This window comes from Monodelphis domestica, chromosome 1 (genome assembly GCF_027887165.1).
Source record: "Monodelphis domestica isolate mMonDom1 chromosome 1, mMonDom1.pri, whole genome shotgun sequence".
NCBI lineage: Eukaryota > Metazoa > Chordata > Mammalia > Didelphimorphia > Didelphidae > Monodelphis > Monodelphis domestica.
The window spans coordinates 235,253,412-235,272,363 of NC_077227.1; the positions used below are offsets into that span (position 1 = coordinate 235,253,412).

At 37.0% G+C, this 18,952-nt stretch overlaps 1 protein-coding gene across 5 annotated transcripts in view; it reads left to right on the forward strand.

Moving 5' to 3' along the window:
• Positions 1-533: 533 nt before the first annotated feature.
• The window catches only part of LOC100019857 (galactocerebrosidase), a 159,590-nt gene continuing 141,171 nt past the window's right edge, over positions 534-18,952 (forward strand). For 2 of the 5 annotated variants that reach the window (XR_008914943.1, XM_007472680.3), the window contains exons 1-3: positions 536-826; positions 12,169-12,237; positions 12,481-12,544. Coding sequence is in view for 3 of the 5 variants with exons in the window: in XM_007472680.3 (XP_007472742.1) it covers positions 611-826; positions 12,169-12,237; positions 12,481-12,544 (349 nt within the window). In the remaining 2 variants the exon portion in view is untranslated. Of the gene's footprint in view, positions 827-969; positions 1,193-12,168; positions 12,238-12,480; positions 12,545-18,952 lie in introns of those variants that run through there. The other 3 variants (XM_056810584.1, XM_056810583.1, XM_056810585.1) reach the window with 3 other exon arrangements.

The window sequence follows — 18,952 nt, forward strand, 5'->3', positions numbered from 1 at the left end:
GTTCAGTCCTGTCCAACTCTCTGTGACCCCATTTGGGGTTTTCTTGGCAAAGATATTAGAGTGGCTTGCCATTACCTTCTCTAGATCATTTGACAGATGGAGAAACTGAGGCAAACAAGGTTTGTGACTTGCTCAGGGTCATGCAGCTAGGAAGTGTCTGAGGCTAGATTTGAATGTATAGCCTGACTCCAGATCCAGCACTTCATCTATTGTATCACCTAGCTACCTCTGGTACATAGTAGACACATAATAAATATTCTCAAAACATTTTTGGAAGAGTCAAGTCAGTCAATTGAGATTCATTAATCAAGTACTCTCTGCCAGGCTTTGTACAAAGCAGGAAGGAACCAGAAAGGCAAAACAAACAAGTAAAATAAAAACTGTTTAGGGCTCTGTATCACCTCCCTCTCTCCAGGATTGCCCTCTACCAAGATGGAGCTAGCTTCATTACTGGTCTGTTGCCATCTTCAAACATGGCGAAACCCGAGGAAGCTCCATTTCACTATACTGCCTTTCTTCTGCTCAAGTGATTTGGAGGCGGAGTCACGTGAGTCACACAAAGCTAAAAGTAGGCAGCAAGCTGTCATTTCTAGCATTAGCCCATTGAGACATGTTTCCTTACAAGGTTTGGACTAACCGCCTACGGGCGGAGGGGCGGTTGCTGCTTTGGCTGCTTCTTCTTCTAACACCTCTGAGCGCCACTGGGTCGTTCAGGCATAAAAAGCTCGGGCCCGTGGTTACCCCCCAGACCTTTCGGTATATCTTGGATGATAGTGCTGGGCACGGTCGGGTGTTCGATGGGATTGGCGCGATTAGCAGCGGCGGGGTAAGCGCCAGAAGCTGCCGAGAAGCAGCCGAGCTCGTCTGGGACCTGTTGGAGGGAGCGGACGGGGAGCGGGAGTTCAGTCGCTTGGAGAGATGAGGGTGGCGACTCGCGATTGTGGCCCCCTCCCTCCCTCCCTATTCCTCGCCTCCCCTTCCCTCCTTCTCTGTCCAGGTGCACGTCTGGGTGGTTCCCTTGGGAGGCGGCGGTGGATGGAGCTGTCCCTGCAGTCTGGAGTACTCGGGTCCCAAATCCCACCAGTCTCCCAGAAGTGCACGGCTATTTTGACTTAGGAACCTTCCTTGACCCTGTGGTTCCTCGCTTGTAGATCTTCCTTCCCAGGGAGATGTTTGTGTGAGGTGATGTGAGGTAAGGGATGGAGACTACTTTTGCAAACTTTAAAAACCGGTATAAAATTGAGCTACCGCCAGTCAACAAGCATTCATTAGCTCCTATGTGCTAAGAGAAGCTTTGGGGATACAAAGGCAGCAGATAGCCACTGCCCTTAAGACAGGGCAAAAGATCCCGTAACTGGGGCAAAACTTCACTACATGACAAAAGCTATTGGGAAGCATCGAAATTACCTGTGAGCTCTAGAATAATAATAATGATAGTTAACATACATAAAATCTTCTGAAGAATTGGAATATAAATGCAGGCAAAAAATAAATACACTCTCTGCCTTCTAGAACTTCCAATTCCGATGGGGAAAGGCACAAATGGTGTTCTGAGGAATGCTGATGTGATAACTAAAGACATGTCCCTGCCAATTATTTCACACAATTCTAATGATTCCTGTGGGCTCAAGTTATACTTCCAGAAATGTTAAAGAATTCAATTCATCAGTGTAGCAAATTGAAGGCAAGAGCTTTAGCAGAGAGAGATGAGTTGGGAAGTAAGTAGCTGTTAGTAGTAAATAGTATTGGAGAACAGGATTTCGATTTCTGGACAACAATTTAAAGCAAAAAAAAAATAGATTTCTTTCTAGATTATTATGTATATAATATGACTGGTTAGAATGCATTTGCCTGAAGTTTAAGAATCCTCCCCCCCCCACCCCAGATTACATGTAGATACAATGATTAACCAGCGTTTTCTGACATTTGGCAATCCATATTCTCTTCTTCCTATTCCACCCACCTCCTCAAGAAGGCAGATAATCCAAGTTGAACATGTGTTATCATACGAAATATGTTTCCATATTTATCATGTTGTGAAAGGAGACACTGCTTACTTTGGAGAAAATTTATATAGTGAAGAATGGTAAGCTTCAGCCTGTAATCAGACTTTTCATCATGAGTCTATTAGAGTTGTCCTGGATCCCTTGCCTTGCTGATAATAAAGTCATTCTCAGATTATCATCATACATCATTGCTATTTGCCTGAAGTTTTGTAAATCTATTCAAAAGGATCTTAAAACCAAAGGGCAGGGAGAAAACTTGAATTTGTTAGAAGTCACTGGAAGTAGGATGATGAATAACAATGGAGCTGCCAAAAAAATCTTAGGAGACAAAATCTAGCAAAAGATTTAGTGCTAATCTCATTTATATATTATGTATATAATGTGAAAATGAACATAATCTTACTAATAAGCAAGAAGAACTAGAGATGCAGGGAGACAAATCTGATTTCATAGGAATATCTAAAAGTTAATAGCCTCAGACCTTTCCCTAGAACATGACTCAGGAAGAGAATGTTTTTCTGAAAGGAAACTAGACCAGTCAAATATGTCTGACTAGATTTATGTGTTATAAGGGCTTTGTTCTTTCTTTTTCAGTAGAGATGGGAGGGAGGGAAGGATTTTCATTGGTTGAAAAATTAAACAGAGCCCACATAAATATATATAGGCATATTCATCAGAAGCTTCATTTTATTGTATTTTCATTTTTTATTTAATTAATTTAGAATATTTTTCCATAGTTACATGATTCCTTTTTTTTCCCTCCCCTTTCCCAGAGCCAACTAGCAATTCCACTGGGTTTTACATGTATCATTGTTCAAAACCTATTTCCATATTATTAATATTTACAATAGAGTGATCATTTAAAATCAACATTCCCAATCATATCCCCATCAAATCATATGATCAATCATAGGTTTTTCTTCTGCGTTTCTACTCCCACAGGTCTTTCTCTGGATGTGGATAGTGGTCCTTCTTATAAGTCTCTCAGAATTGTCCTGGATCTTTGCATTGCTGCTAGTAGAGAAGTCCATTATGTTTGATTGTACCATAATGTATCAGTCTCTGTGTAGTGTTCTGGTTCTGCTCCTTTTGCTCTGCATCAATTCTTGGAGGTCATTCCAGTTCACACGGAATTGTTCCAGTTCATTATTCCTTTCAGCAAAACAGTATTCCATCACCATCAGAACCAGAATTTGTTCAGCCATTCCCAAATCTGTGGACACCCTCTTATTTTCCAATTTTTTTGCCACCAGAAAGAGCACAACTATGATTATTTTTGAAATAGTTTTTTTTTTCTTTTTATCTCTTTGGGATACAAACCCAGCAGTAGTATGACTGGATTAAAGGACAGGCAGTCTTTTAAAGCCCTTTGGGCATAGTTCTAAATTGCCTTCCAGAATGGTTGAATCAATTCACAACTCTACCAGCAATGCATTAGTGTCCCAGTTTTGCTACATCCCCTTCAACATTTTTTACTTTCCTTTGCTGTCAAATTGGCCAATTTGCTATGGGTGAGGTGGTACCTCAGAGTTGTTTTGATTTGTATTTCTCTGATTATAAGAGATGGAGAACACTTTTTCATGTGCTTCTTAATAGTTTTGAATTCTTTACCTGAGAACTGCCTATTTATGTCCTTTGCCCATTATCAATTGGGGAATGGCTTATTATTATTTTTTTTTGTATAATTGACAGAGCTCCTTATAAATTTGAGAAATTAGATCCTTGTCAGAAGTTTTTCCCAATTTGTTGCTTCCCTTCTAATTTTGGTTACATTGTTTTTTGTTTGTATAAAATCTTTTTATTTTAATGTAATCAAAATTATTCATTTTACATTTTATAATATTTTACATTTCTTGCTTGGTCTTAAATTCTTTTCTTTCCCAAAAATATGACAGGTATATTATTCTATGTTCACCTAATTTATTTATAATTTCCTTCTTTATATTTAAGGCATTTGCCCATTCTGAATTTATCTCAGTATAGTGAGTTGTTGATTTAAACCTAACCTCTCCCATACTGTTTTCCAATTTTCCCAGCAGTTTTTGTCAAATAGTGGGTTCTTATCCTAAAAGCTGGGATCTTTGGGTTTAGTTTATACTGTCTTGCTTAGGTCATTTACTCCAAGTCTATTCCATTGAGCCTCCCTTCTTTTTCTTAGCCAGTACCATATTGTTTTCATGACCACAGCTTTATAGTACAGTTTTAAGATCTGGTCCTGCTAGGCTCCCATCTTTCACATTTTTTTCATTAGTTCCCTTGATATTCTTGATCTTTTGTTTTTCCAAATGAACTTTGTTATATTTTTTATAATTTAATAAAAACTTTCTTAGAATTTTGAAAAGTATGGGACTGAATAAATAAATTAATTTTGGTAGGATTCAGAAGCTTCATTTTAAAGAAGGGCTCAGAACAGCCATGATTCACTGGGCTTTTTTTACACCATGCTTTTCCTTTCTTGACTTTTCACTTGATTCCCTTTTCCCATTGGTGACTTCCTCCCAACATCTCCATTTTGGCAAGAGTCCACATCATTTGGTTCATTTTTTGGACTTTGCCACCATGCCCTTCATTGAGAACCATCTCCTATTCCTTTTCAGTCTCTTTGTTGTATTGTCTTTCCTGATTGGAATGCGAGTTCCTTAAGGTCTGGTAGTATCCTTCTTTTTTGACTGTATTAATATATTTATATTAAGTTTATATATTTATATTTTCTGTAGATGCTATATATTTGTTAGCTATTACTATTACAATAGATCTGACAAGTAACTTACTCTATGCTTTTTAAATTGTTTATGATGTCACCCTTCATATCTAATTCATGTACTAATTTGGAGATTATCTTTTTTTTTTTTAAACCCTTACCTTCCATCTTAGAATCAATACTGTGTATTGGTTCTAAGGCAGAAGGGTGGTAAGGGGTAGGCAATGGGGGTTAAGTGACTTTTCCAGGGTCACACAGCTAGGAAGTATCTGAGGCCAGATTTGAACCTAAGACCTCCCATCTCTAGGTCTAGCTCTCAATCCAGTGAATCATCCAGCTGCTCCTTAGAGTTTATCTTGGTACACAATGTGAGATATTAAGAATATAGGTAATTTCTGGTAGGCTACCCTTAGGTGTTCCCAGTAGTTTTTGTCATTAATTTATTATTTCTGTCCCAATATTTGTTAGAGATACTAGTCTATGGTTTTATTTCTCTGTTTTGACTCTCAAGTAGTAGGATGATCTTTATATCACTAAAGGAATTTGGAAGGCTCTTACCTTTCCTTTTCCTATTTTTTCATACCATTCATGTAATAATGGGATCAATTTTATTTTACATGTTTGATATAATTTGCTTTTAAATCTATTTTGTCTTGTGGCTTCCTCTTGTTTCTTTTTCTTTGAATCTGAGAATTTGATACTTTTGTAAATATTCATGCATTTCATTTATATTGTCAGCTTTATTAGTGTAAATTGGACAAAATGTTGGGTTTTTTTTTTCAACCCTTACCTTCTCTCTTAGTATCATTTATATGATAGAAGAATGAGAAGGGCTAGGGAATCTTGATTAAGTGACTTGCTCAGGGCCACATAGCTAGGAAGTGTTCCAGGGGATATTTGTACCTACATCCTCCTAACTCTATCCACTCCTCTATATGTCCATATATCCTCCTGGTACTCTATTAGCTGTGCTACTGGCTACCCTTATATTTTTACTTTGTTCTCTGGTTCTAAGAGATCTGGTTAGTTGTATAATTTCTCATATAATTAAACTCTTTATGGTCATAGCTTTGACATAGCTTAGAGATTCTTAAATCATCTCTTCTTAATTTGTTTTCTGGTTTATTTGTTTTTTGATATGAGATCTTACATTTTCTGCTATTTTTCACTTTTAGTGTTTTAATATTTCTTGTCTCATGGAGTTATTTACTTCTGTTTAGATAATTTTAATTTTCAAGGAAATGTCTTTTTTTGAATAAGATATTCTCTTTTAATTTCTTTCTTTGATGACTCTCTTTCCCATTTGTTTCTTCCACCACTCATTTCTCTTCCGAACAGCAAGCATTTAAATTTCATTACAATATCATTTTAATTTTTTAAAAAATTCTTGCTTTATTTCTTTTTTTTTCTAAACCCTTACCTTCCATCTTGGAGTCGATACTGTGTATTGGCTCCAAGGCAGAAGAGTGGTAAGGGCTAGGTAATGGGGGTCAAGTGACTTTCCCAGGGTCACAGTAGCTGGAAAGTGTCTGAGGCCAGATTTGAACCTAGGACCTCCTGTCTCTAGGCCTGGCTCTCAATCCACTGAGCCATCCAGCTGCCCCCTCTTGTTTTATTTCTATCTGGAATTCTAGTTGAACTTATTCACAAGCTGGGTTTTTCTTTAAGGTTTTGCTTATAGATGCTTTGCAGTCATTTTCTTCTCCTAGATTTGTATTTGGACTATTTCTGTCAACACATCATTCTTTTTTTTTTTAACATTATTTTATTTGGTTATTTCCAAACATTATTCATTGGAGACAAAAATCATTTTCTTTTCCTCCCCCCACCACCTCCCACCACCTCTCCCATAGTTGGCACATGATTCCACTGGGTATCACATGTGTTCTTGACTCGAACCCATTTCCGTGTTATTGGTATTTGCATTAGAGTGTTCATTTAGAGTCTCTCCTCAGTCATATCCCCTCCACCCCTGTAGTCAAGCAGTTGCTTTTCTTCAGTATTTTTACTCTCACATTTTATCCTCTGCTTTTAGATAGTGTTTTTTAGATCCCTGCAGATTGTTCAGGGAGATTGTATTGACCCTAATGGAGAAGTCCATCACCTTCGATTGTACCACAATGTATCAGTCTCTGTGTATAATGATTTCCTGGTTCTGCTCCTCTCGCTCTGCATCACTTCCTGGAGGTTGTTCCAGTCTCCATGGAATTCCTCCATTTCATTATTCCTTTTAGCACAATAGTATTCCATCACCAACATATACCACAATTTGTTCAGCCATTCCCCAATTGAAGGGCATCCCCTCATTTTCCAATTTTTAGCCACCACAAAGAGTGCAGCTATGAATATTCTTGTACAAGTTTTTTCCTTATTATCTCTGGAAACAAACCAAGCAGTGCTATGGCTGGATCAAAGGGCAGACAGTCTTTTATCGCCCTTTGGATATAGTTCCAAATTGCCCTCCAGAATGGTTGGATCAATTCACAACTCCACCAGCAATGAATTAGTTAGTGTCCCTACTTTGCCGCATCCCCTCCAGCATTCACTACTTTCCTCTGCTGTCATGTTAGCCAATCTGCTAGGTGTGAGGTGATACCTCAGAGTTGCTTTGATTTGTATCTCTCTGATTATAAGAGATGTAGAGCACTTTTTCATGTGTTTATTAATAGTTTTGATTTCTTTGGCTGAGAAATGCCAACACATCATTCTTTTTGATGAGATCCTTTTTTAATTCGCTTATTTCTTCTAGTCCTTCTACTTGACTTTGGCCTTTGTGTTCGGCCCACTTCTCGTGGAAATATATGGGTTATTTTGTGTCCTTTTTCTTGTCTTCTTCATTCATACTGCTGCTTTTTCAGGGCACTGGGTATTGTGTTCTTCAAGAATCTCTGGGAGAGTTCAGGCTGAGTTCTGATAAGTACCTTACCTATGTCTGGACTTGAGTAGCACATCTATAGATTTGCTATTGGAATCTAGCTCTACAGGTTCAGCATAGACAGAACTGGAGACTTCCCATTGGTTTAGGTTTCCTATCCAAATTCTAGATAAAAAAAAAAAATTAAATCCCAATTTTTACCTCCGAAAAGATGCTCTTCTCTCATTTCTTAATATTATTTCATATGCTATAATGTGACATTTTTTTAGTAATAGCTATTTCCCTAGCTATAATTAGTCCATTAATAGTTACATTTAATAGTTCTTGTCTATTCTTCTATAAGTTTGAGACTGGAACCAAGAGATTGTTCTATTTCTAGGGTCAGAGTCACCTAGTTATTGTTCCCTTCCTGTATTTGCTATTTGCTCAAGACAAAATTTAGGACCTCTGTCCTTGCCTTTGGCCTCTACCCTGAAGTACAGTCTTCTACCCTTTGGGACAGGCCCCCCTTTAATCCAAATAGAATCTGTGGACTTAATTTAATCCTCATTGAATCCCGGGCATAGTATTTGTGTCACAGAGCTGCTATTTGGCACTGTTTTTGTGCCCTGTACAAGATCTAGAATCTCTGATCTGAGTCTTCATTTAGTCCCTTGGCAGGGAATGTTCAGCACCCTACGTACCCTACTAGATCCTGTCACCATGTCCCCAATAGCCCACACACATTGTTCCCTTTTTTCTTTGTCTCACTTGGCTGATCTGAGGTGAAAAGATGACACACTGTGGCTTTTTAACTGTATTTCCTGATCATTAATGGCCTTGTGTTTTATCTAGATCTTTGGGGATGGGGTGGGGAGAGAACTCCATCACCTTCATTTCCATTTTGTATTCATAGATCTGCTTTTTCATGCTTTTCCTTATTTTTTCATTGTTTCTTAGAACTAAGTAATATCCACCATATGCTATTCTGCAAGAGATAGGTGTCTGCTTTGTTAGTAGTTCTTTGCTTTCTGTCTAAAGTGCTACTAGAAATATTATAGTGTATATGTGCCCTTTATTTCTTTCATTGATCTTTTCTCCCATCAGTGAAGTCTCTGGGTTGCAGAATATGGTATGAGCACTATCCTCATTCTTCCTCCATGCAGGTTAGTTCTTTAAAATGTGTTGAGGCTGTCCACTTGTCTCAGTTGGCTCTGGGGGCTAAAGATTCAGTCTTTTGACACCATTTATCAGTTGCCATATGAGTGAGACGATACTGCTTAAAGAAATAGAGACCATTTAAGTGAACAGAAGCAAGGTTTAATCTTTCTCATGAGAAGGGGTCAAGCCCCAATGGTGATGCCCAATGCATGGCAGCAGATACAAGCATTTTATAGATTCTTGCCACAAACCCCATCCACTCTTTTCAATACCCCATGGTCTGGGGGCCAAACTTACAATATAGGTGTGAAAGTCTAGCCAATTAGAAAACAGCAGGTTGCACAGCAGGAGCCCCATCACAGTATTAGTTTCATCAGGAGTTTCAACAGGCTAGGGGGAAGGGGGAGGTTAAATGGCTTGCCAAGGGTCATACAGCTACGAAGTACCTGAGGTCAAATTTGAACCCAGGACCTCCCATCTCTAGGTGCTCTCAATCCACTGAGCCACCCAGCTGCCTCTTTACCCATGCTCTTAAAGGGGCATTGACTAACATAGGAGTTTCACTCAGTCTCTGGCGCCTTCTCAATCAGAAAGATCCCATTTCAGCAGAGGCTGAAACTCTCTCCAACCCTGTTATAAGGGCATTCACCTGTAACAAGTCACATTCTTCTAAGTGCCTCTATTCAGAAATGTCTGTCTGGTTATTAAAACTCCATTTTTTTCTCTTAAATGGAGTTTTAATCACCAGTCTTTCCTCATCAGCTCAGAGAAGTCCTGTTCTTCTTTGTGTCAGTTCTACTATCTAAACATCCCCAATACCCCAAAGAAGCCTTTTCTCACTCTACAATTTTATAGAAGGGATATTTGCCCTTTTAACTTTTATCCCACTAAAAATCTAACTGAAAATATTTCTCTAAAACAGTTACTTGCTTAAATTTCTTAATCTTTAAAACTCACATATTGAAAATTAGAACTAGAAGACTCAAATATAACTCAAGAATAACTCAAAATGGGACTATCAGATGTAATATTGCTCTTGAATAGTTTAAAAAAATTTTTTACCCTTGTTGTCTCTTATTAGTATAATCTTTATACTTTCCTGGAGAGTTTTCATATTATCTCATTTTGTTTTCACAACTGCTTTAAAATAAGCAGGGTGTTTTCATTTTACATATTACAGAGGAGAAAGAGACCTTCCCTGACACATTTACAGGGCTCATTAATACACATATACAGACCCTAAAATCTGTTTTGCTGACAAATAGTACAAGGCATTGTTTTTTATGTATTTTATTTTTGTTTTTTTTTTCCTTTTAAATATTTTATTAGTCGTTTCCAAACATTATTCACTGGAAACAAAGATCATTTTTTTCCTTCCTCCCACCACCCCTCCCATAGCCAGCGTGATTCTTCTGGGTATCACATGTGTCCTTGATCCAAACTCATTTCCATGTTGTTGGTATTTGCATTAGAGTGTTCATTTAGAGTCTCTCCTCAATCATATCTCCTCAACCCTGTAGTCAAGCAGTTGCCTTTCCTCATTGTTTTTACTTCCACTGTTTGTCCTCTGCTTGTGGGCAGTGTTTTTTCTCCTAGATCCCTGCAGATTGTTCAGGGACATTGTATTGACCCTAATGGAGAAGTCCATTACCTTCCATTGTACCACAGTGTATCAGTCTCTATGTATAATGATTTCCTGGTTCTGCTTCTCTTGCTCTGCATCACTTCCTGGAGGTTGTTCCAGTCTCCATGGAATTCCTCCACTTCATTATTCCTTTTAGCACAATAGTATTACCTCACCAACATATACCACAATTTGTTCAGCCATTCCCCAATTGAAGGACATCCCCTCATTTTCCAATTTTGGGCCATTACAAAGAGCGCAGCTATGAATATTCTTATACAAGTCTTTTTCGTTATTATCTCTTTGGGGTACAAACAAAGCAGTGCTATGGCTGGATGAAAGGGCAGACAATCTGTTATCACCCTTTGTGCATAGTTCCAAATTGCCCTCCAGAATGGTTTGATCAATTCACAACTCCACCAGCAATGCAATAATATCCCCACTTTGCCACATCCCCTCCAGCATTCATTACTTTCCTTTGTTGTCTTTAGCCAATCTGCTAGGTGTGAAGTAATACCTCAGAGTTGTTTTGATTTGCATTTCTCTGATTATAAGAGATTTAGAACACTTTTTCATGTGCTTATTAATAGTTTTGATTTCTTTATCTGAAAATTGCCTATTCATGTCCCTTGCCCATTTATCAATTGGAGAATGGCTTGATTTTTTGTACAATTGATTTAGCTCTTTGTAAATGTGAGTAATTAGACCTTTGTCAGAGGTTTTTGTTATGAAGATTGTTTCCTAATTTGTTGCTTCCCTTCTGATTTTAGTTACATTGGTTTTATTTGTACAAAACCTTTTTAATTTGATGTAATCAAAAATTATTTATTTTACATTTTGTGACTCTTTCTAGGTCTTGCTTGGTTTTAAAATTTTTCCTGTCCCAAAGGTCTGACATGTATACTATTCTGTGTTCACATAGTTTACTTATAGTTTCCTTCTTTATGTTCAAGTCATTCACCCATTCTGAGTTTATCTTGGTGTAGGATGTGAGGTGTTGATCCAGACCTAATCTCTCCCATACTATCTTCCAATTTTCCCAGCAGTTTTTTATCAAATAGTGGATTTTTGTCCCAAAATCTGGGGTCTTTGGGTTTGTCCTAGACTCTCTTGCTCAGGTCATTTACCCCAAGTCTATTCTACTGATCCTCCTTTCTGTCTCTTAGCCAGTGGCAAATTGTTTTGAAGACCACTGTTTTATAATATAGCCTGAGATCTGGGACTGCAAGGCCACCTTCCTTTGTGTTTTTCCCCCCCATTATTTCCCTGGATATCCTTGATCCTTTGTTTTCCAAATGAACTTTATTATGGCTTTTTCTAATTCAGTAAAAAAGTTTTTTGGAAGAAGGCATTATTGACATGGCATGGTCATTTCATGGTTGAGTGTATCTCAGTGCTGATTATTTTTTGCTGGTGTAGGTGAGACTTTCCAGGCACATTGCTTCTTTCTTTTGTAGTTGAAACTATAATGGCTCATCTTGATGTTTGCCCTCTCATAATGCTTATAATTTCCTAAAAATACTTAAGAAAATTGAATCATAACAATAATCTCTCAGAAAGTTTCATCTGTTAGAACACTAACTTCCTCAGTGTTAATAAGTAAATAAATAAACTGATTATTTGGCTTTTTAAAAAAAACCTAGAGCAATTGATGTCTGTCTCCATGCCTACTCTTGGCTCCTCCAAATTCAAATATAGGCAATGAATGTATCATTAAACAAAATCCATGGGCTCTTTCTAATATGGACATCTGATTAGGTGGCTATAATTCTTTTAGAAAATTTTCAATAATAGGTTTTTTTTTCTTTGAAATATCTTTTAGGCAACCTCCCGACTTCTACTCAATTATCGTGAGCCTTATCGTTCTGAAATATTGGATTATTTATTTAAGGTAATATTTATTGAAAGGGACATTTCATTGTTATATTAAGAGTTGTTTGGAGACCTTGAATTTTTAAAGTGAGGTGTTTTTTTTTTTAGCCACTTGAAACAGTTGGTCAATAAAATGGTTATTGCTTTAAATTTTGTCTTGTTTGTTTTACTTATAAAACTAGTTAGAAAATTTTCCTAACTTACTTTGAGCATGCATGATACAATTAAGGATAATATTAATCTTATTAATTCTTTTTCCTAGCCAAACTTTGGTGCTTCTTTGCATATTCTGAAAGTGGAAGTAGGTGGTGATGGACAAACAACAGGTAGGAATTTTGAGAAAATGGACTTTTCCCCAGTGGTCTATATGCTTAACTTTAAAGTATCTTGTGTTGGAACATAGACATTCCTACATTGTGTCTTGGTTGGGAAATTGTTATAATCTTAATTTGGTTTTAAGATTTTTATGTCTAAAAGCCACAGATTGATCTTAGTTTGGCTGAAATAAATATATAATGGAAAGAACCATTTTCAAAAGATGATATATAAAAGTGTGAATTTTGGAATTTCATTGAGAAATTGAAAAATAAGGGACAGGTATCAAAGAAAATTGCCAAGAAAGAAAGGGAAGTAATTTAAAAGCACATTTCTGTTTAAAAATAAGTGACTTAGCCTTTTAGGGAAAAAAATGGTTGTAAAGGAATTATCAAAATTTGAAATGCTATATGCTACAGTGTAGTTGTTTAAGTGCATATAACATATAATGCTAATTTGATAATTTTAGAACCTCAGGCTTCATGTAGGGGACATTTTTATAGTCTGGGTCCTAACATATTAAACTCTGTGGAAAAGACATTCATTTTTGTTGCATGAAAATTTCAGTTTTTTAAAAATATATTTTATTTGATCATTTCCAAGCATTATTCATTAAAGACATAGATCATTTTCTTTTCCTCCCCCCCACCCCCCATAGCCGACGCGTAAGTCCACTGGGCATTAGATGTTTTCTTGATTTGAACCCATTGCTTTGTTGATAGTATTTGCATTAGAGTGTTCATTTAGAGTCTCTCCTCTATCATGTCCCCTCAACCTCTGTATTCAGGCAGTTGCTTTTTCTCGGTGTTTCCACTCCCATAGTTTATCCTTTGCTTATGAATGGTGTTTTTTTCTCCTGGATCCCTGCAAATTGTTCAGGGACATTACACCGCCCCTAATGGAGAAGTCCATTACGTTCGATTATACCACAGTGTATTAGTCTCTGTGTACAATGTTCTCCTGGTTCTGCTCCTCTCGCTCTGCATCACTTCCTGGAGGTTGTTCCAGTCTCCATGGAACTCCTCCACTTTATTATTCCTTTTAGCACAATAGTATTCCATCACCAACATATACCACAGTTTGTTCAGCCATTCCCCAATTGATGGGCATCCCCTCGTTTTCCAGTTTTTGGCCACCACAAAGAGCGCAGCTTTGAATATTTTTGTACAACTCTTTTTGTCCATTATCTCTTTGGGGTACAGAACCAGCAGTGCTATGGCTGGGTCAAAGGGTAGATATTCTTTTGTCGCCCTTTGGGCATAGTTCCAAATTGCCCTCCAGAATGGTTGGATCAGTTCACAACTCCACCAGCAATGAATTAATGTCCCTACTTTGCCACATCCCCTCCAGCATTCATTACTTTCCTTTGCTGTTATGTTAGCCAATCTGCTTCGTGTGAGGTGATACCTCAGAGTTGTTTTGATTTGCATCTCTCTGATTATTAGAGATTTAGAACACTTCTTCATGTGCTTGTTAATAGTTTTAATTTCTTTATCTGAGAACTGCCTATCCATGTCCCTTGCCCATTTATCAATTGGAGAATGGCTTGATTTTTTGTACAACTGATTTAGCTCTTTATAAATATGAGTAATTAAACCTTTGTCAGAGGTTTCTATGAAGATTTTTTCCCAATTTGTTGTTTCCCTTCTGATTTTAGTTACATTGGTTTTGTTTGTACAAAAGCTTTTTAGTTTGATGTAGTCAAAATTATTTATTTTACATTTTGTGATTCTTTCTATATCTTGCTTGGTTTTAAAGCCTTTCCCCTCCCAAAGGTCTGACATGTATAGTATTCTGTGTTTACCCAATTTACTTATGGTTTCCTTCTTTATGTTTACGTCACTCACGCATTTTGAATTTATCTTGGTGTAGGGTGTGAGGTGTTGATCTATTCCTAGTCTCTCCCACACTGTCTTCCAATTTTCCCAACAGTTTTTATCGAATAGTGGATTTTTGTCCCAAAAGCTGGGATTTTTGGGTTTATCGTATACTGTCTTGCTGAGGTCGCTTTCCCCCAGTCTATTCCACTGATCTTCCTTTCTGTTTCTTAGCCAGTACCAAATTGTTTTGATGACTGCTGCTTTGTAATATAGTTTAAGGTCAGGGACTGCAAGGCCCCCATCATATGTGGTTTTTTTCATTATTTCCCTTGATATCCTTGATCTTTTGCTATTCCAAATGAACTTTGTTATGGTTTTTTCTAAATCAGTGAAGAAGTCTTTTGGTAGTTCAATGGGTATGGCACTAAATAGATAAATAAGTTTGGGTAGGATGGTCATTTTTATTATATTGGCTCGTCCTATCCATGAGCAGTTAATGTTTTTCCATTTGCTCAAGTCTAGTTTTAGTTGTGTGGCGAGTGTTTTGTAGTTGTGTTCATATAGTTCCTGTGTTTGTCTTGGGAGGTAGATTCCTAGGTATTTTATTTTGTCTAAGGTGATTTTGAATGGGATTTCTCTTTCTAGTTCTTGCTGCTGAGCTGTATTGGAGATATATAGAAAAGCTGATGATTTATGTGGGTTTATTTTGTATCCTGCAACTTTGCTAAAGTTGTTGATTATTTCAATTAGCTTTTTGGTTGAATCTCTAGGATTCTTTAAGTAGATCATCATGTCATCCGCAAAGAGTGATAACTTGGTCTCCTCCTTGCTTATTTTGATGCCTTCAATTCCTTTATCTTCTCTAATTGCTACTGCTAGTGTTTCTAGTACAATGTCAAATAGTAGAGGTGATAATGGGCATCCTTGTTTCACTCCTGATCTTATTGGGAATGCATCTACTTTATCCCCATTGCAGATGATATTAGCTGATGGTTTTAGATTTATACTGTTTATTATTTTTAGGAATGACCCTTCTATTCCTATGCTTTCTAGTGTTTTTAATAGGAATGGGTGTTGTATTTTATCAAAGGCTTTTTCTGCATCTATTGAGATAATCATGTGGTTCTTGCTAGTTTGCTTGTTGATGTGGTCAATTATGTGGATGGTTTTCCTAATGTTGAACCAGCCCTGCATCCCTGGTATGAATCCTACTTGATCATGGTGAATGATCCTTCTGATCACTTGCTGGAGTCTATTTACTAGTATCCTATTTAAGATTTTTGCATCTATATTCATTAGGGAGATTGGCCTATAGTTTTCTTTCTCTGTTTTTGACCTGCCTGGTTTTGGAATCAGTACCATGTTTGTGTCGTAAAAGGAGTTTGGTAGAACTCCCTCTTTGCTTATTATGCCAAATAGTTTGTATAGTATTGGGATTAACTGTTCTCTGAATGTTTGATAGAATTCACTGGTGAATCCATCAGGCCCTGGGGATTTTTTCTTAGGAAGTTCTTTGATGGCTTGTTGGATTTCATTTTCTGATATGGGATTATTTAAGAATTCTATTTCCTCTTCTGTTAGTCTAGGCAGTTTGTGTTTTTGTATATATTCATCCATTTCTCCTAAATTGGTGTATTTATTGCCATATAATTGGGCAAAGTAATTTCTAATGATTGCCTTAATTTCCTCTTCATTGGAGGTGCTGTCCCCCTTTTCAACTTTAATGCTGTTAATTTGCTTTTCTTCCTTCCTTTTTGAAAATTTCAGTTTTATAGGATGAATACTCCTTAAGGTAAGTAGGCCATTGGTGGGAGACCTATGATTTTTTAAATACATGTAATTTTATGTTTGTATTTGAAAATATTTAAATATTTTATATGATATGTTGAATATATATAATAAATAATAAAGCACCAAAAAACTAATTAAATTGTAATTCTCCCAAAAGACATCCCAAAAAGAGGTTATATGCATATCTTCCAGCAAAAGGTTGAACTATAAATAGAACCAGTGATTCCTTGCATCATCTTCATCTATATTGAGAATTAGAAGGAATCTTAGAAGTCATATAGTCTTATCCCCACATTTTCCATATTTACATATTTAGAACTAAGGCCCAGAGACATAAAGTAGTCTGTGCAAGGTAGAGCTATGATCTAAACCCCATTCTTTGCACTGTATCACACTATGACTGAGTGTAGAAACAATCCCTCTTCCAGAACTCCTCTCTTGGCAAAGATTGATTAGGGCAGTGATGGTGAACCTTTTAGAGATGAAGTGCCAGACCCCCTAACTGAATTCTGTCCAGACTGATTGCTGTGCCTCTCTTCCATATTAAGTGCTGGTTGTGCCCCCACCCCCACCCCCTGTGCTGTTATCCCACTCAGGGAGAAAACTATTCCATTGGACTGCTGGAAGAGGGGTTTGTAATGTGAGGAATATTCTCAGTGACTGTAGAGAGGGGGAAGGGAGCAGCTCTGCCCAAGTCCCTTGCCCTTTTAAGGAATGAATTCTGGAGGTGGGAGCATGACCTTATACCCACAGAGAATGCTCTTCTCACCATCCTTGGCACCCATGTCATAGGTTGGCCTTCACTGGATATGGAGTGTATTAATTAGGATTTTAAACCCTTGGACTTTATCCCCCAGAAGTCCTTCATTATTTCCCAGAAATCTTCTCCTCTCTCCACAAGGTTGGGGGGGGTCATGTTTATATAATTTTCTGTGGCTCCTCCCTCTTCTTTTTTGAGATTGCTGTCAAGGTTGGCAGGATTTTACTCTAGCTTTTATTTTAACAATTCTTATAAATATAATTCTTGAGTTATTTTATATTAATTTTAATTCTCACAATTTGGCAACCACTTTGGAAAATGAATTCTCAAATTTTTTAGTCACCTTTTTCAGAAACTATAGTAAGTTTTCCTGGTCTGGTGGCCATATCTCTCTGGGCTCTCCCAGCCCTTCTGCCTGTGCTACTGCATCCCTTACTGTTCCAGTGCTCTCCCTGCTGACTTCCAGTTTTGACCAAACACTGCCCAGTTGGTCCTCACCCAGTCTGCAGTCACAACCAGACACACCACAAGAGCATTCCATTCCAAACTGCTTTTTTTTCCACAGAGGGTGACCTACAAAAGAAAAACAAAACCTTCCACTCCCAATCCCTTTGGCCAACCCACCCCCACACAATGTGGGTTTTCCAGCCTGTCCTAGTCATTTTTCAGCATGGAGAAGCAAAACCACAGTATTTAGTCCCACCCCTTATAGTTTCTAAGCAGATTTCTTAAGCTGATCCTGGGCTCCTAGTTTAGCAGGCTGTTACTAAAGGCTTTTCACAGGTAGGACAGTTAACCCAAATCAGGGAATTTGAAGACAGAATTTTGGGGAATTAGCCTTTTTTTTTCTCTTGACCCACCAAAGAGTACTCTTTCTCTCATATGCAAATATGCTATTGTTTTCTCTTGAAGTTTTGCCTCTAGGGAGGAGGTGAATGATCAGTACCTTTCCAAGCCTCCTAGCTAATTCCTTTCCATTCTGCTTTTTTAAAAAAATTAACAGTAATTAGGAACCATGCTTGAAACTCTGAAACAACAGTTTTAAGCTAAAAAGTAGTTAAAAGTACAGATGCTTAATTTGTTTACTGGCAGTTTTTATTTTCATTGGTGATTTCCTATTTTATTTACTTCTCCTTAAGAATATACAGCAGCAAGCTAGGCTGCTTGAATTCCAGACTAAACTAGAATATTTTGACAAAGTTTTGAAAATCTTAAATATTCTCAATGTGCAGAATAGAGATTCTGCCCAGTGCAGTGTATGAGAGGGGTGACAAAAGAAATGTAAATGGATGATAAGTACTAGGGAGGGGAAGAAAACTTAATGAGATCTGGATGTGAATTTTAAACCTTTTCAGATTCCATTGTTTTATTGCTTGCTAACTATTTCAGTTTATTCCCCTCCATAATAGTGAAGAAGTCTATTGGAATTAGAGAGAAAAGTATTTTCGAATTCACTGCCTGTTCCCTGTCAATGCTTAATCTAATCTATATATTCTGTTACATTTTTTTAAATTTTTATCTTTCCCCTATGACTGTTCTAAAGAATATATCATTGAGAAAAGCCCATAGTCAACCTGCCCAAACCTTGTTACCTTATCCATCCAGGTCACATGTTGCCTAAAAGCCTTTTTTTCCTTTTTGCCTTCATTAAACTGTCACATAGATGATGATGGATGGACTTCATCAAAAAACTGGTTACAACTTGTATACAACCTTTAGAGAATTTAATGAGCTGAGAATTTAAATTAATTTTCAGGGGTTTTCAGAAATTATTTCTACATAACTAGTAGCTTCTGAATGGATGGTTATATATATATATATATATATATATATATATATATATATATATATATATATATATATATATATCTTATAAAGAATGTTGTATTAGAGGTAGAGAACAAAATAGAAATTTCTGCCATAAAAGTTTTATATAAAGGATGAAGCCAAAGTAAGCTTCTGCATACTTTTTTTTAACTTCATTTTAATTACTTCCACCAGAACAATCTACATTTCATTGGTGATATTTGATATTTTAGACCCCAAAA